At 39.7% G+C, this 19,526-nt stretch overlaps 1 protein-coding gene and 1 pseudogene across 2 annotated transcripts in view; one reads left to right on the top strand and one right to left on the bottom strand.

Annotated features, from left to right (window-relative positions):
• The window catches only part of cdk18 (cyclin dependent kinase 18), a 41,517-nt gene extending 31,670 nt beyond the window's left edge, over positions 1-9,847 (bottom strand). The window contains exons 1-2 of one of the 2 annotated variants that reach the window (XM_044121406.1): positions 9,506-9,847; positions 6,570-6,815 (exon numbers count right to left, since the gene is read on the bottom strand). In XM_044121406.1, coding sequence (XP_043977341.1) covers positions 6,570-6,701 — 132 coding nt within the window. In that variant the 5' untranslated portion in view covers positions 6,702-6,815; positions 9,506-9,847. The remainder of the gene's footprint in view (positions 1-6,569; positions 6,816-9,505) is intronic. The other variant, XM_044121407.1, reaches the window with a different exon arrangement.
• Positions 4,285-4,439, top strand: LOC122834776 (annotated as a pseudogene).
• Positions 9,848-19,526: the final 9,679 nt, after the last annotated feature.

Below are 19,526 nucleotides of genomic sequence, written 5' to 3'. Positions count from 1 at the left end.
ATGTAATTTCTTAAGCAATCAATTCAGTCAACAATTGAGAAAATCAGTATATTACATTATATATTATATTTTGATGAATGCCATCACTAAAATCATCAAAACGCATCAAATATGTTGGTCAATATTTTATTTATTGTGGTTCAAAAGCAGGCACGTGCAAAGGGGGGGGAGGGGCGAAGGGGGCTTGAGCCCCTGCCCTTTTTATCTGTGGTGCCCCTAGTGAATTTTTTATTTTTTATTTTTATTTTCAATCTGTATGTCAGAAGGCCTGTTTGTGCCCCTCAGCAATAATATTTAGCTAAATATGAGTTAGCTAAAAATAAACTAGTCTGGTTGCCTTCAGTCTAATAAAGACTCTCAGAGCCTCCATGTTGTTCACACACAGGGTCCATGGTGAGGAGGAGGGGGGCGGATCTGTGTCCTCTATCAAATTATGGGCAAGAATATTTTTTTTCATACACTGGTTTGTGAATAAAAACGTAGGTCTGATGTTGACGTTAGAAAAACTGTTTCTATTTATATTTTTATAATATATAATATATATTTTTATATTTTTATAATCTCCTTCCAATAGCGGGACAAAACCCGCCTCGCACAGAAAACACAGAAATGCTTCACTGCAGAGAAAACTTCTGACTTTAACTTCATCATTCTGCTAAAAGCCTGGTTCACTACAGGCAGTCTGAGTCGGTCCACCGCAAGTCGCAACGCAGCGCAAAGCCCCGGTATCCCCGGTACCACCGGCTGACTGTTTGCTCTGCTTCTCCTTAACGTTTCTACCAGGTGGTTTAAAGCCGCTGCTGACGGGATCTGGACTGGAGGTTCGCGGCTGTAGAAGTTATTGCAGAACCTCAAGTGTTAAAGGAAGATTCGGCCCAAATGCTCTGGGCCGAATCTCGGGGCCGAATTCACAAAATAAACATCAGAAAAAATATTGCAGCTATAAATAGAATCGCAGAAAAAAGCCAAACATGCCACAATGAAATGAATCAAAATGTCTCCAAAGCATCAGCGGACTGACAGGGGCCACCGGGGGATTCCAGGTGGATTCCAGGTGGATTCCAGGTAGATTCCAGAGATGTGCATCGCAGCAGCTGCTCATGCAGGTAATATGGGGCCTTAGACAGAACCCCCCCTTTCCCAGACCCGTCCTATTAAGAACCTCAGCATCACAAACATGTTTAAATATTAATAAGGTGAATCTGTGAGAGGGAGACCAGGTTTATTGGCAGAGTTTAAAATCAATCACTGATTATTGGTTATTTGCTGTGATGTATTTGTGAACAAACCTAATTCAAAGACAAAGATTACACCATATTGTAGCCATGGTAACAACAATCAAACTATCAAGATGATTCTTTAAACTTCTACCAAGTAAACGTCCTAATTAAATCCTAAATGTACTATTTATTTTTCTCAGCTGAATGCATTAAATAAAATATAATAACATTGTCATTCTCTATAAATGATGCTACAGGTTTAGATCTATGGTCTGTGTTACAATTTCTAGGGGCCCCTGAGTGTCTGGAGGCCCCTGAATGTCAGGAGGCCCCTGAATGGCCCCTACCAGCAGCTACTGAGTTTTCTTTATCTTGATATTCCAATCTTATAATTCTAGGTCTTAGAGGTGCTAACATCAAACTATTATATAGAGTTAACCCCTTTGAGCTTTTGGATCTATAAATCATTCTGCAGTCAGGTTGTTCTAGATGTTAAATAGATATTATTAGGACTTAATTAGTAAAATGGCAGCAAATTAACTTATTTCATAACTTCATAACCTTTGACCTTCTCTCCTCTGGTCTGTTAACAGCTACAGTCTCAGATCAACTCAGACCTTATTGTCAGCAGCAGAAACAGAAACTTTATACCTGTTGGGGAAAATATAGACTAGATTTGCTTTGCATTTCCCTGCATGATGGCAATAATATAGTAGGATCCAATTAGATTATTGATTAATATGGGTTGTTGCTATGTTGTTGTACTGAGCTTTTGTTCAATGTGCCCCTTTTTTAAATTTGAGCCCCCGCCCCTCCATAGGTCTCTGCACGGCCCTGTTCAAAAGCAACTCTAAACATGTGGGTCTTGGTCTAGATTTAAAGGAACTCAGTGTTTCAGTTACGTCCACCACATCACAACAAGCAGCAACAACTGAGAGCTTGAAAAACGACTTGTACTTTTTAGAAGCACTTATGAAAAGCACCTAAATGACAGCCGAGCTCCACAGTGAACATGTTGGACGCAAGCAGGTTCTGGACCAGGGGGCGCCCAGCCGCCCGCCAAACAGCCCCTCAGTGCTTAGTGTTGCCTGTTGGTTTTGGTTTTGTCCAGCGTTCGCTAATAATAATAATAATAATAATAATAATAATAATAATAATAAAATCCAGCAGCATTTGCTGTTTTTTTTCTGAAACAAGCTACTGCCTGAGGTATGATGAATAATTGCAGAGGAGAAATTCGCAGGGCTGCTTGGTTGTGAACGCGCCTGCCGCCCACCTGCAGGCATCCTTTGAAGCATGAAGCGTCTGAGTGAAGGATATCCTCTGCAACATTTGTTTTTATGTATTTTATTTTTAGAAGAAATTCAGCCAAGGATGTATAATGCTGACGACACGCATCCGTGCACCCAGTGTGACGCTGAGGCCGCCCATGTCATTACGGTCGTCATGTGGGCTTCAGTTTTCACGTTTTTCATATTTTGAATCAGCAAGCTGTGTCTCTGATAAAAAACCTTATAGAGTTTGGTTCCACACTGTTCTGATACTTAATGGCTTCTTGAAGGAGGCTGCAGAAATACTGCAAACCAAAGGCAAAGGCAGCTTGTTTGTTTAATAAATTCAAGAGGGTAAAAATAATCTGCTATGAACACGTTCTACTAAAATGGTGAGAAGAAAATACACAGAAAGAAACATGAGGAGAGGCTTTTTGAGCATTCTTGATGCCAGTTTTTGGAAGAATTGACTTTGCAGTGGGCTGAGGAACATTCGATTTTAACAGAGGTAGTTAAGAGTATTTCTTCACGGTGGCCAACAAGCAAACAGAGAATCGCCCTGCAAGCACATGAATGATACAAACTCTGAACATGGAAACATGACAAACAAATGCAGCAGAAAAAGATGGTGTAGTCCTAGAAGATAGAAGCAAAAAAAAAATAAAATAATGCAAACAAAAAATACTGCAATCAAAGAACGTAGGTAAAATTACTGATATGATTATGCAGACGCATGATATTATAAAAAAATGACATCTTCGAATGAAACTTGACCTTTTTCTTTCTTTCTCCAATTTCCTTCTGGACATCCCATTAAATCGTCTTTACTCAAAGTCTGGTCCAAAAGGATTTAGTGGTTTACTCCCTCTATTGGTCTGGAGCACTTTTGTTTCGTAGAGGAAGTTTGCAGAGTTTTATACGTGCTGTTGTTGCTGTTATGTCCAGGAATTGCAGCATTTTTCAGTTGCATGTTGTCTAGCTTGTTGCTTTTTTTGTATGTGTGTTTATGCGTTTTGGACTTTGCATCACTGATGTCTGTGCTGTGCGTTTCACCATTTTGTGTCTGTTGGCATACGTACGTCTTACGTATGTCTGTGCAGGCCTTAGGTCTGCACAGATCTGGTTTTCAGTGAAACCGTAACATTTTTCCTGCGATCCAGCAGCTTCTATACACTTCGCCGGAGATTAGAGTCTCTGACACCAGCAACGTTCAACACAAAGAGTCTAAACTTTTCCTGAACACATGTGGCAGGATGAGGTGGAGGTGGAGGTCAACGGTCAATTTGTCCATTTCAATAATAACTTAAAATCACAGCGCCGTCAAGTGTTCTGACATAAGAACTACAGCTGACTCAATGTGTCTCGTCCAAATATGGAGCTTTTCCCCCAGACAGTGGTATGGTCAAGACCAGGGGTCACCAACACGGTGCCCGCGGGAGCAAGTTCTAAAAATAGCCATTGTCATTAGAGAGCACTGCCAAAAAAATATTTAATTTAATGTTTTTACATTGAAGTAATAACATTTGTTTATATTTAGAGTTTTAAAAAATTTTGAGTTTTAAAATTTTGCTAATAGACAAGAGGGTTAGATAATAAAACAGTAATTACTCTTTTCTTTTTTTATTTAAAGAAAAATTTCAAGGTACTGAATGCATACAGCTGTACAGCTGTACAGCTGCACCAATCGATATTCTGTCACTTGTGGGCAATTTAGAATCACACAGAAGAGCTACCAAAGGGAATCAAACTTAAAACTCTGTGAACTAATAACGTCTGATCACATAATAGCAATTAACCATATCTGCCATGGTAATTCATCCTGTAGGTGGATCCCCAGGGTGAGGATCAGCCATTGCACTGCAGTGATCTGACCTCTGAATTCTCCACACAGGAGAATCTCAACTGCACTATTTATGATAGTGGGGGACTGAGTTCGCGCTCTCCCCTGGTATTAATGTCAAATGATAAATTATATGGTACTGTCTAAAACCAATGTTTACATGGTATTAAAGACTCAACCCGTTTTTTATTTTGGCGAGTCAAACTGACAGCACACTTTAAGTTCTGGATCAGAGGTGAACTCGGATCGCTGCTGTCGCTGTGGCTAGCTGCTTGTGTTGGCGTTTTGCAAAATTGATGAAGAATATTGCCGAATCGAGCCTCACTAATACAGACGAAGGATTACATTGGGTGTTTTCTGGCAACCACTCGACAGTGAGTCGTTTATTTTATTTATTTATATTTTTTTATAGTAGAAATGCGGTGGTGATACGCCCACTTAAAATCTATGTATTGGCGTCTTAAAAATAATTTTGTAGCTTAAAAGATCATTCTCTTTTTGTTAAGTTTATGGCCGAATTGAAGATATGTCCTCAAAATATTAAATAAGCCCTTGGATTGTTCTAAATTTGTCCTTTAAATATACCTTAATTTACTTTTCATTGATTTTGTCGACGGCCTATAGAACTCCGGAATTGGTTAATTTCTTTGGAGTTGCGCAGCTAAAAAACCAATTCATTGTTTGTTGAAACAGTACTTGAGTCAATTAAGTTTAATTGACATTAAAGTCAATCAAACTTAGTGTCTTCATTAAAAAAGAGGAAATGATTAAAAACAAAAAAACGTTTAAAATGAATTTCCTTATGTATAAAACTCTTTCCTACGTTAAAGTTCAGAACAATGTGAAGACGCCTGCAGGATTTTATTGGAGGGCAGCAGCGCCTTCAGCTGTACATACTCTGTGAACCATGAGATTTTCCTTCAAGTAAAAAAGAAAAGAATAATTTCTGTTATTTTTATTATTTAACCCTATTTACTATTAACAAAATTGTAGAGAAAAAAAATCTTTTGTGCCAAAACATCTTGTATGTAGGGCACATCTGTGTGAGTCTCTGGGGGTCAAAGGGCACCCAAAACCTAAACCTTTTTGGTCAGTTTGCTTTTGTTTATTTGGCGGCATGGCGCTTTTTCTGCAAGATAAAAATGAATGACAGGAGTTTGAACCTCCCGTAGTTGTAAGAGCGGTTTGGATCCCAGCGGAGCTTTTTACCGTGTTCGGTTCTGGCGGGTCGTCAGTTTATGAGCTTCTTTGAAGTTTCCCGAACTGAAAGCTGACGGTCACCTGTCTGCTGACATCTGCCGCTCTTCCTGAGCGTTGTGCTAAAACTGCGGGTTAAACCATTTAGTCTAGTCGAATTTAATCTATCCAAAGTAGAGTAGAAATTAAGCAAATCTTGTTGCTCCAGCTTCTCGTCCTATGAACGTCTGAACTAAGTGTCGCCAACCGGTGAAATAAACAAAAACAAACTGACCAATAAGATTTAGGCTTTGCCTGCCCCTCCTCACCAACTTAAAACTTTGAACTAAGAACGACTGATCACATAATAGCAATTAACCATAGCTGTGCTTACTGATAACTATTGTCAGTAGCCCCTAACATTAATATGATCAGGCAGCATGTAATCATATATACATATATGAATTATTGTTATAAAGGCTGAGCCAATAATATTTCCGTTGTCTGTATCAAACAAGTATCCCTTCGTGTTTTTCTGAACCGATGAAGAAGCTCCCAGTCTCTCAGACAAGACCCCTGGTCTAGACAAAGCTTTTGGCTCATTGCAAAACCCACAGGTGGTGTTTACACAGCTTTCAGGAATTAAATGACCATATGTGCATATTCTTTTCTGTAATTACACAATTCTAAAAAAATTTAATAAAAGCTCAACAGAATAATACAATTTTTAATTTCATACACTAGATTTCACCAAATTTGTAAGTTTTATAAAGCATGCTAAAAAAAAACAAAACAAGAATTTAGTATTTCTACTTAGTAAACATCCAGATCACCCAGTGTTATGGGACTTATTCATGTAGTTGTTTTAGTCAGAGATACAACTGCACAACTCATAATCATGTGTTAGAGTGGTCTAGTCAAAGTCAGGACCTAAGTTTCCTTGACAATCTGTGGGACGGCTTGAAAATGTATGATCACAGAATGATCTGATCAGTTTGATCTAATCTGACGGAGGTTAAGCTATTGTTCTAATGTGTTTTGGCAGACACTGTCAGCACATACCGTGCCACTACAGCAGAAGACCAGAAGTTGGCCTCTGTGGTATGGAGATCTGAGGAATCTCACTGCAGATCCACTTTCAGCGTCTTTCTTCACAGCAGCGTTGAGACGTGTGAAACACCAACAGCCTTCCATGTAGGGACTTTGACCAAATGTTGTCGTTTTGTCCACCTTCAGTAGCAGAGCCGGGGCCACTGTTGAGCTCAATCAGGTGGATCTTCACATTACCATGATGGAGTGGGCCTGGGGCTGTGAGATGATTCACACACGATAATAAGCTGCTTATATAAACACTATTGTCATGCTTCAGCTGCAGCAAACGAAAGGTAAAACCAGATCTAAACGACAGTAAAAAAAAACGTCGTCATCTGAGTCCTGTTATGTGCTGCTCTGCTGTACTTCAGATACACACATCCTGCACTTCTGTAACCTGAGAATAGACCGAGTTTTAAATGTCTAAAAAGTAACATGTAAGCAACAGCAAACAAATGTTTTTGTAGACATTTATTTTAATATTTTAAAAAGGAAAAATTACTAAAACAAAGTCAATTTCATAACTTACTTATAGCTCCAAAAACTCAAAAAAATAATTCCACTTCTAAATATAGTGTCAACACAGCCTGTGCTGCCCGTTCAGCTTTCACACCCTCAGTCAAGCTGCTTGTTGCTAAACTTGTGAGAGTGTGCATTTTAGCACCACACAGACGCTGGTAACGCAAGGTAAAAACAGCAACAGAATTAGCACTCAAAGTGTATGCTCGGCAAACATAATGTTTGGTTACAAACATGATGTATCGTTTTATCGTAGACAGCGGTCAGCAAAGGGTGAGTTTGGAAAATCGCACTAGAAAAGTGAGTCAAACCGACTTAGCTTAAAATACAGAACCCAGAATCACTGCACAAGCTGGTATCTATGGGGTGGTCATTATATTTATTTAGTTTGTGATAAACGAAATAAATGGGGATTCATAATTCAGAGTCATATTTGGACTATATTATTATAACTAGCTTTGATGTTGTAGTGGTAATAAGCTTTTATTTTGGTAGTCTACTCAAAAATGCATCTGAATTTGCATATCAGTTAAATATTTGGCATGCAGCTAATTATTTAGCTAGCTTTTTATTTAGTTTTGAGCTTAATATAAAGGTAGCTAACTAATTATTTAGATATAAAGCTAGCTAACAAAATTTTTAGTTTGAAGCTATATAAAGCTAGGTACCTTAATATTAGCTATCTTTACATTTGAAGCTAAATATAAAGCTATCTAAGTAAATATTCAGGTTAAAGCTAAATAGTTAGCTTACTAACTAATTATTTGGCTTGGAGTTGAATATTTATTTGGTTAAAAAAATATTCAGCTTGCTTTTCCTCTTTTTGTTTTGGGACATTTTAAAAGTATGTTCAAGTTTTCGCATAACATTTGATTAACATTATCGCTACTCAATTTCAGACCTCCTCGATGTAAAAACACAGAAATTTTTATTACATAATTCTGGGAGCAAGTAGTTAAACCTCTCAACCTCTTGACCTGACCTGACCTCTCTGGTGTGTTCAGCGTTCACATGATGCTCATGATCTCTGACAAACCTCTGAGACTTTCAGCCAGCTGGATTTGTGCTTCGACTGAATTGCTAAGTTGGTGGCTTCCTAAGACAATAGGTTGCACTGGATTCTATTCAGGACTACAAAAGGTAAGCTGAATTTGAAACGTTTTATCAGCTTCCTGACACTTCACAACCACGCACAAAATGTGGGAAAAGAAGTCGCCAAACCCCACGTTTAGCGTCCTATTATTGCCTTCTTGTCAGTCAACAACCCTCTCCCCTCAACCCACTGAAATTTCCGCTGCTACTTGCAGCAGTCCTTTGCTACATTCACTCCTTTTTCAGTGTTTGCTTTGGTAATCAGAACTGTAAGTTGCAGAGTAAATAACAGCCTATGGCAGTCAGTGCCTCTGATGTTATTAACCCTGGCTCGTAGCTCTGAGTTGCACCTGGGTGATGTAAGAGAAACGAGGCACCACTGGTGTTCTGTTTTATTCCCAACACATGTATTTCCTTCTCTCTGTACATTTAGGGTCGACGTATCGATGTTGTTGCTGTTTTCAACTAAATCTGGTTGGTAAAAACACAAATAACTGAAACTTTCTTGTTGGATTACAGCATGCAGCACGCTCACCAGAGGTGTTCAATCTCTCTCTCTCTCTCTCTCTCTGTCTCTCTCTTGCTCTCAGACTGTTTGTGATGGCACTTCAGCCAGGCAGCAGACTAAACTGTGCGTGATTCAACAATGCATGACAGAAGCATGGAAAAGGGAAGCAAGGGCTTGTGCGTGCACACACACGTACAAACATTAGATACCCAATTACACCCACAGGCCCTCCTGGGTAAACAGTGCTGTGTGTGCAAATGGATTTCTGTGAATCAGAGTGAGCTCCTGGTTTACCTCTTCAGGAGATTTGAGTGAAAGTGAGTGAAACTGACATTTACTACAGAGAGAAGCAACAGTTTCCGTGCAGATGGATTCCTGAAAGCTGCCTCCTCCATCGTCTTATCAGTACCTGTTGCACTCACTGGCCATTATGTAAGGGCTGCCCTTACTGTGCAACCAACAGTGACCTTGTTTTTAGTATTAAGAACAGACCCACTCCCAGCCTCATGCGTTTTGAAAAAGACCTGCTCCTACATGACTCTAACCTCGACAGGAAGGATCAAAGCTGAAGTAAAAATAAAATTGTTTTAAAAAAAAATTAAAATCACCGATGCAGTGATGACTTCCCCTTGCTAATGAGGAATCTAATTAGAACGACCTCCGTCCCGCCGAGACGCAACACGCGGCGCCGTCTCTGCTAGGCGACCCCCGTTACCCTCAGCTTTCAGGCTGTTTTTTTGGTCCAAACTGTGACCCGACGCGACTGCGGCCGAAGCTGATTACTTACAGGAGAGCAGAGGTCATCTACAGCCAGCCGGAAGGATGGAGGGATGACTTGAGGGCTCCCCAAGGAGCAGAGGAGAACAGGTTTCCCCTCGTCTTCCGGGCTGTCACCCACAGCGGAGATAGATCCTCGAGATGCAGGCGGCTGGTAGCAGTGATGGGCAGGTAGCCGTAGGAAGGAGGGAAACAAACGACTCTGTCTGACAGTTCACCCTGTCCTCCCTCCCTCCGTCCGTGCGTCCGTTTGTCCTCCTCTCGGAGCGCAGAGTGTCAGCTCGCCGGCCAGATAACAGGAAAGACTAAATGAAGGTGCAGAATCACAGAGGAGAGAGCTCAGTGGAGCAGAAACTGCTCCTCTGGAGAGCTTTAAAATCAGCCCGTGGCTCCTCCTCCCCAGCCTCCCGACTCCGCCCCGCCCCCGTTGGTATGGTGACGGCCAATCCGCTCGCAGCAATTCTGTAAGCCACCGCCCCCCCCCCCCCCCCCTCACCAGCCCCCGGTGTTGACAGGGCCGTCACATGAACAGGAGACGTCTATGAAAGCATGTGTGTATGTCTGAGGGTGAGACAGAGTGTTTGTTAAAGTCTTAATGCAGAGCCAGATGAGAGTCTGTCGGTGTGTACGTCTCTGTCAGGTTTAGAATGGGTGCAGTGTGTGTGTGTATGAGCATGCATGTGTGTGTGAAGCCTGTGGGTGCACATAACTGCAGATATCCGTGGGTGTGGGGTGTGTGGGTGTTTGAGTGGGTGAGTGCATGAGCAGCACTTGTTTCCTCTCTAGGACCTTTTCTGCTATAATCACCCCCATCCATGACTGCTGAGCTTTTGGGGACCAAACCCAGATGAATGTGATGGAGCTACATGTTTAGGGCTGAACATAGCATAGGAAGGTTCAGGTTGGGATGAGGTCTGGACTAGTAATGGTTAAGGTTAGCTGTGGTGAAAAAAATTCTCATAGAGCTCCTCCTGCTGGTCGACAGTTTGTCCAGTTGTCCCAGCTGGACTGTGGTGTTAATACAGCAGTTGCCAGTATTAATACTATCAGTAATGACTCCAGTCATTATTGACTTTAGATGTACTGGCACATTTAAAGGAGCCAGTAGATTTCTGATTAGAGATCTTCCTTAGACCCTAATGGCAAGGCACACAGGGTAATATCCACACCACAAATTAGTTTCACTTTAGTTTACTTTGTCATCACTTCTCTAAATATATTACTAAGTATGAGCCAGCTCCTTGTTCTACACTTTGCTTCGTCCAGAGGGTCTGGGCTCTTGGCTATATAGAGGAATGATTGTTGAAGAATCACAGAGGAGAGAACTCTGTTGAAGTTTAAAATTTTACATACGCCAGATGTAATGTTTACTTATGTTGTTTGTATGACGTAGTGCCAGTTTGAGCCTACAGAGATTACCGCAAACTGCCTGAGCTGTAAACAATCATCCTCCATTGTGAGGATAGCAGAGCCGGTCCGAACGAAGCGGCCATTGATGTTAACTCAATATGTGGCCGACACGGACCGAACGGCGTCGTTCACTTCCTCTGCTGCTGTTGTTAAAACTACTGGCAGACTACAACTCTAAAGCGGCAAAGAAAATCAACTTCATCGTTCACAATTTCTCCTTCTGTTCACTGATTGGTCTGATTGAATCCAAGTGAATGGGAGAAAGCCCAGCCTCAGCTGTGAGACAGATCTGAATGGATCAGAACGGCCCAGGAAGGGCTGTTCTGATCCAATATATCGTTCCTAAATCCTAACCAATATATCGTTCCTTTATTCATTTATTTTTCCACCACACTTTAGAGTGTTTATATGAACACACATATCAACACTGCAAGGTTAAGATTCTGTTTTTTGTTGTATTAATATCTTCCTTTGTTTGAGTCGCCTGGTTGTTTTGTTTTCTCCTCCCTGGCTGGGAGGAGGCGGGGCTAAGGGCGGAGCTTGAACCCAGTGTCTCATGCTGTCTCTGATTTGGAGTCTCATTCATTGTTTTATGGTTGTTTGGCAACCATGTTGTCTTCCCCTTGTGTGTCCACAAAGTTTAGCTAAACCAGTATTTAAGTTTCCTTGTGTCATTCCAACAGGTCAGTTTGTTTTATGTCTGCTTGAGGTTTTGTTAGTTTTTTTGAGACGAGTTTTGACTTGACCTCTTTTATTGGGTTGGCTGTTTAAGTGTTTGTTTTGCTACTTATTTTTCATTCTTTTGGGAGTAAGTAGAAATCCACTTTTTGAATTAAACACCTGTGTGCTCCTGCTTGACACCAATAACCATCATAATCTAGTAAAAGCTGTAAAGATGACGGATTGTACTTTTTATGACCTATTTGCTCGTGTCAGTCCCCAAGGATCCGACTTGTTTTTCTTAAATTATCGTTTGTCTTGCACTAACATAACAGTTGACAATAATAATGACAAAAACGAAAAAATTGATTGTTGACAATTATAGGACTCCGTGACCTTAGGGTTCAAACTGAAGGGTTACTGCGGGGGAAATAAAGTCAATACAATGTCCTAATAAAGACAGGAACTCAAAGTGTGCACGAGGTTGCAGAGTGTATGTTTGCCTTCCCTTAATGAGCCATGGAGCATGACTCCATCAGTGTTGTGTTTACACCTGGCTAGATAATGCGGCTGCTGTAGGTTATCCCATTAGCACAAATTGAATTCAACAGTGAAATAATTACAAAAGCAAGCAGCTGCTTATTGCCTGGAACAGACAGAACGCAGGGTTGGAAATGTCCGAATCTGTGTTTTCTGCTAGTTGGTTCACCTTACTTTCTTTTGAAACTTTAGATGCAGAATCTGTCATCAACCGAGTGAACCGACCCCCACTTGTTTCTGTTCCCCCATAGAGAGTATTCCTACTGAGGCAGTTCTGGAAGCGGAGAGAACAGGCGATGGATAAGCACAAAAGAACATTAGTTCTGTTGGAAGAGAACTGGCTCTCTCTGCTGTCACTTTGTGTTTGAAGAAGCTGCTATCCCACTGTCTCTTGCTTAACGTGTTAAACACAGATTAACCGGTAAATGGAGCTTTCAGACACAGGCGTCTTTATACCACAGTCACTGAAGACACCCTCACTGCACTACTGAAACAACAGCAACAAGAACTTCAGTTCAAAGTGATTTACATCATAAAAACACAAAAATCAACAATTGAAACGTTACATTTTGCGAGATGTCGTCACTACACGTCAAAATTTTGCTTAGCGTTTCATTTATTGAGGTTCAAAAGCACCAGTACTAATAATAGAATCTGGATAACTGGTTGAGCTAAGAGCGTTATCAGTTTGAAATACCACTAAGAGCGTTTTTAAACCAGTTTAATAACACCAGCCGAGGCTGAGGCTTGCTGTGATTCGACTTGGTCCTCATCACCATCCTAGCAGCTAGATTCCAACGGAGCTGCAGTGACTCATTCTTCAGTCATGACTGAAACTCCCATTTAAAGTTGAAAATTAAGGTTGCTAAATATTTTGTGAATAAAGCCAGCGATTAAAATGTTAATTAGATCAACTGTCAGACACTGCCTGGCTGATAGATATATAATTGGAAATATTTTACAGTCTAAATCACCAGCAATTAAATCGGTGCATCTGTTTGGAAATAAAAACGTCACTTGAGGTTTGATTTCCTGCCTCTGACAGACACAATCAACAGCAGGAGTTTCTTATATAACATTTAGGATTAAACTGAAGAGCGCAAAAGTTTGACTTGCATGTTAGCTTTGTCATAAGTTGTCATCTTATTTTGTGTATCACAGTGAGTTAAACACAACAACAAACAGCAGCAATAAGGCTCAGGCTTTCCAAGTTGTACCCGACCGTTTCTGGATTGATGCCCAAAACCAAGCTAGAGATTTTAATCCACAACAACAGCATGTTTAGAAACATAAACACCTGATAAGAGCTGCCAGGCTGGTGGTTTGGGTTTGTTTTTTTGTGGACGAAAAGAAGAAATGTTGAGACAAAAAGGTCTAGTTCAAGGCGATTGTAGGACCTAAAGTCAAACCTCCAAACTCATTACCCAACAAAACGCAGCTGCCTTTCCATTACTAATGCAAGCAAAGCCTTTTAAATATTCTGCTAATGTTGAAAAAAGATAATTTTGCGATTGCCTTAAATTTCATGAAATAAGAAACCTCATTAAAATCACAAGTGTTTACATTTGTTCACACAATAATTCATTAAGACAAGCAGTGCCGTGATCCTCCAACTACTTCCCGTCAACTTCAACCAGTTGTTGATCTTGTGACTCGTTTGATGTGCAACAAAATGTTTCTACTGGTCCCATCAGACCAGTTTTGATGTGACCAAAAAAATCCCTACCTCATTCTGGCGCCAAAACTTTTTATTAATTAATTGGAACGTTTTTGTTTTTTTCGTAATTTATCTTCAAAGTGACAAAATGTGCATCTATTTGTTTGATGGAGGCAGAGCTACTGTTGACTTATTCAGTCCTAACTGTAACGTCTATCATTGAAAACCAAGTTGTTTTGGATCACTTTCATTTGTATTCATTTAGTCATTTGAGTGCTTCTAGGTATTTCTGATGAGCAAATTAAAGGCAGCTTTATGGATGCAAAGGCTTCTATTTGTAGTAACGCATTTTTTAATACTTCATATGATTGTTGCAGCTAATTTGCGATATAAAACCATTCCCATACTCTTCACTGACAGATCAATTCTTTCATCAAACTTTTCAGCTTGTCTTCCTCAGATTGTCTTCTAGGCTGCATGTTTGAGCCGATCGGCTTCTGGAGTAAAGAAAGAGAAATATAGATAGATATCAATAGCAAAACTCAAGAGACTGAAAGCATTAAGATTGTTTTAAAGAAGCTCCAGCAGAACTGCAGATGATCCAGAGATTTTATTACTGAAAAGAGATTTTAATTTGAGGTGTGAACAAGTGGGAAAAACATTGAGCTGTAACTGATTCATCAAAGTGCCATGTTAATGCCACATCGGTCGATGTAATGTTTAATTTGAACTTTTTTATTTTTCGGGTCTAATTGTCTTTATTGGTCAGTTCCAGTTAAATAATTAAATACCTGATGAATCTTAACAAAACAATAAGTAAATAGCTTGTTTGTACAGGGTGCTTGTGAGCATGAGCCACTGGGTCACAGCAGCATGCTGAGTGATGTTTCCAGGTTACTTCACTGTCTCTGTGTCACACAGAATGACAGTAGGGCCGAGGTGTATCCATACACACTCAGGACAACACACTGCTTTGTAAAAAAAAAAAAAAAAAAAAAAAAAAAAAGCACTAATATTTTTCTTCCCCTTCATGGCTGCTCCATGTAACTTTTATAAAGAATGTTTTGACATATTTGGTAAAACTGTAATGGCAGTATAATTTAGGACAAATAATCTATGGAAAAAAATGGAGCTCCTCTGCCTCTCGAGTCCTGCCTGCGGTCTACACAATGCACCATTCCTGGTCAGAAACAACCAAACAGAGCCAGGAGGAATTAGTGTTGTCAATCATGCTCATATACATGCTGCTATACACACACTTTCACACACACAGAACAACTTCTGTCATGAAACCCCCACAATTAAATTTCAAGATGTAATTCTTTTGTCTGATTTTTCTTTTTTGTGTTTTTGAGATGGACTTAAAGTTGAAAGTATGAAAAGCAAGATCCATTTCCCTTCATTGTTTGAGCTTTAGAACAGCATGACAAAGTAATGTTCACTTTTCTGCAGTGAAATTGAAACAGAAATGAATGATACAGCAGCTTTGACATCTACAGATTACTACCAACACTGAAGAAGTGTAAAAAGCCTTTCAATAATTCTTTATTTATTGCAGCAACACATTAAGAAACATTGAGGTAAAAACAAAATTCTGACCTTTAATTGTAATATATTTATTAAGTTCAAAAAAATAAAATGTATTTGTACTGTCAGGCAGGCTAGGCTAACCTTTATCTGTGATTTGGATGATAATAAAAAAAAAAAACAGGGCATAGCACATAGTATTAAATTGTAATAATAAAACCAAAACTGAAGACAGACACACTGAGAAAGTCCCCACACAATTAGGATGTGGAACATTCCTCAGAGTGATTAGAATGCCCCAGACTTTCAGTACAGAGCAAGTTTCTTCCCTCTCTCTTATCTGTGGACACGCACACGTGCACACACACGCCCACGCATGCACGCAGGGTTGTTTAGTGCAAGCACACAGCAGTACAGAAAATTAAAATCCATCATGGGGAGCTGCTGGCAGCACACAAGCTGTTTCATATTTGATGAGCAAACAAGGGGCTGTCTCCCTCCTTTATTCTGTTCTATTCATTCTAGCAAGTATTCACACAGACATGGAGGTGAAAACACAATCGGAGCTGTTTCTGAACATAAACAAAAAGTTGAACCAATTAAAAATTTTACTTACCAAACTTAGGAAGACAAATTATTTACACAGACTTGTAAAATGAGAAGGAAAATAAGAAAAATTGTGTTTGACTCTCCTGTAGCTTACAAATCCTTTTTGCCAATGACCTGTGGCTGTTTTTGTGTGTAATACAGTCAGCTACTCTTTTAGTGCTTATTCTGAGTACAGACCTAGATTCACTTGTAGCCACGATGCCATAGGAAAACAACTCTTAGGAGACTAGCAAATTGTGAGGCTACACACATTGAGATCACCAAGACATTATTGGATGTTTGAACATGTCTGCAAAAGAAGCAACAAAAGCCTTCACACAGACGTTGTGTCATTTACCCAATAACAACATCACTTTATCCCATACCAACCCATACATATAATTCACTCACATCGGGATGTTGGATGCTTGACCCTGTGGAGGTAGAAAAGAGGGACCCAGATGTAACTTTTCTTAGTGCAGTTTAAGAGGACAAAAACATGCAACAAAAGATCTGCTGTGACTCGGTGGTTTAGATATTATTCAGGTCAATTTCCAGGCAATTTGAATTGACAATGATCCACATCCATGGAGTATCTACTTAGAAAACCCATTGATTATTTCATACTGAGAATTTCATGCAATTTATCATAGATGTATCTAATTAGGTCAGGAAGTAACAATTGGAACTAACACAATATTGTAAAGGATTGATGTCACTGTCCAGTATAAGAATAAAACCTGACTATTAGGACATTACATTTTTCACCCTGGAACTGGTCCTTGAAACTGAGGAATCCTGCCAAAAAAATCAGGCCTATGAGAAATCATTGTTATTAATTATAACAACATGTTTAAATAAAAATGTGTGAAGCAAGAGAAAAAGAAGATGCAGGGGGATGATGGTTGAGGTTCACAAGTGGCTCACGTTCTCTCTCTCTCTCTCTGTCTCTCTATCCTTCTTCTTTTACTCGGTAGGGTGCTGTTGCGCCAAAACAGCGCTCGGAGCAGCTGGATGAATTACCAAAATTATTTTACTGTTATAGACAGAAACAACAGCAGAAAGTATCATAATTTATTTGTTACGTTAGCAGCAATACTGCTTTGATCACATGAAAAGCATGACAAATGATAAACACAAAAAGCAGCAAAGACATGAGATATTATCCCACGTTTGGCCTGGGAAAGCCAATGAAATTATTAATTGGTTTTCTGTTAATCTGCCCTGCTTCCAAAATGGCTTACCTTGGGAATTTTCTGGTTTAAATAAGCTGCTGCAAATGATTATTTTTCCAAAAATCAAAACCTGTCACGATCCTGTAGGTCAGTGTCCTCTGTACATTAAAAAAAATAAAATCAGGCCTATGATAAACCCATGCAGTCACATAACCATATGTCTGCATTTCATCTTGCTTTGTTAATCACCTTTCAGTCATTAGCAAACCCATATTAACCTTTCCAACACATTAAATACTGTGTTCTTCTGAAAATACCCAGCATTACATAATGGCTCAAAATTCTAGAGAGATGGCAGAGACAGTTTTATGTAACCAGATGAGATTTTCCTGAGTGGGGAAACAGATGGGGGAGTTTCCCCTGCGGCCTGAGCAGGGCGGTGGGAGATGAGGGGCTGCTCTCAGTAGGGAGGTGAGCACACCTCCTCCTGTCTCTAAGCCCTGCAGAGACCTCTGCTCTTTCTCCACAGCTGCACCAGCAGATTACTTTCTGTAGCTCTCCTTTGCATCTCTGCTTACCTGTGTTTGGAAGGGTGAAAGGTAAGAGACGAACGTAGCACAAAGAAACGTAATCTTTCTGTAAAGTGACGTATCTGCATTTTTAAAAGAAAAATTAAAATCCTTAGTTTAGGCTTTTCTTGGGTCAGTTTTTAGATTTTAGACAGGAGTGAGTGAATGAATGGACTTTGTGCTGCTAGTGCTTATTCCTTGTGTAATGTGATAACTAGCACTACATGTTTTAATCAGTAGGTCCAAAATGTTAATAATATCAATACCAAGTCAGTATCTGTATCCTATCAATACCAGGATGATACTTTAGTTTCAGATTCCTGCCAGCAATTTTATTCTATTTCTTTAGTAGTTACTCTGCTTCAAAAAGATTTAATTTCAATTTTTCTCAAATTACAGTTTATTACATCTTATTGGGGAGAAAATATTCCCACTAATTTGTTTTGTTTATCCATTGTTTCTGTTTATGATGCTAATTTTTTTGAAGTATTTTGTAGGCACCTATGAACTGTCCAAAGTCTGTTCTAGGTTTGAATGAAATCATTCAAATTAAAAACAACAAACACCCCTAAAAGTTAGAAGATTGATGATGATATATCAATCTTAAATAGTAACAAGTATTGGTATTGTATCTGTATCATATCGGCGTTCTTAGTGTTTTACTGGTATTGTCTCAATATTGTATCGACATTGTATCTATTGTATCGACATTCTGGCTGCAGCATATCAGATCATATTGTACTGGTATGGGTTTTCACATTACGACCACAAACATCAGTGTATTTTTACTGGGATAAGTTGTGATAGTGGAGCACAAAGCAGTGGATAAATGTGAAGTAGAACAAGAAAGAAACAAGAAATGACATTCAAGTCAGATTTGATGATTCAAACTGAGATGAACGGAAAGAAGCAGGAGAGAAAACTGCAGCAGAGCAATGTAAGAGAAGTCTGAAATGAAGATCAGGCAGAAGGTGGAGCATAGATGGACGTCTGGACATGAAGAAGTGAACTTCACACATTCTTTAATAGGTTTGGTTCATGAATAAGGTTAGCATCTCCCTCTAGTGATGGCAGCCCAACAGAACAGAGCCCACAGTCTCCCTCTTTCTCTTTGTCTCTCTCTGTCTGTCTGTTTATCTCTAAAGCTCAGGTGAAGAGGCAGCTGGAGAGACCGAACCGGAACGAGGTTGTAGATTCAGATGACATCCAGACTTGTAAAGGCTCAACAAGCTGATAAGGAAGGCTGGTTCTATTTTATGGAACCTCTGGAGATCATGATGCTTGAGTATACATCACACCCCTAAGCATTGATGTAAACAGTAACAGACCCTTCTGCAGACACCGTCCCCCATGGACATCCACTCTGGAATTTCCATTCAGGAGTTTTTAGGCATTTGAAAATCTTAGTAGGTACTTTCTGAAGAACTTTGTACATCATGCGACTACTTCAATGAGAGCTGATTTTGACGTTTCAGATGAAGTACAGGAGCACATTTAGCTTGATGCAATAGAAGATGTTAGTACTGTGGAGGACATCCTGCCTTGTTTTGGTACCAAAAGAGTTTATCCGTCAATCTAAAGTGAGTCTAGCCCCGTTAACGTGACTTCACACATGAAAACTCCTGTTGATGTAAAGCTGTAGATATACCCCAAATGACTTGGTATGATTGTTTTTATTATTGCTTATATTTACTGCTGTACTCTTGTGTTTTGATACATGAAGTGATGTATTATATATTGTATTTTATATATTAGAACCACTTGCAGTTGTGAGCTTACAGTGCTGCTGGCCTTGGTGAGCTCCAGTCAGACAGATCAGCCAAAAACAGACGGATGGATCGATAAAAGCAAGCTCTGGAGAGTTGGAGGAATCAAATGTGTTTCTCTCTGTACCCTGAACTCACT

Source organism: Gambusia affinis, linkage group LG07 (assembly GCF_019740435.1).
Source record: "Gambusia affinis linkage group LG07, SWU_Gaff_1.0, whole genome shotgun sequence".
Lineage (NCBI taxonomy): Eukaryota > Metazoa > Chordata > Actinopteri > Cyprinodontiformes > Poeciliidae > Gambusia > Gambusia affinis.
This window is presented reverse-complemented; position numbering and strand designations above follow the sequence as displayed.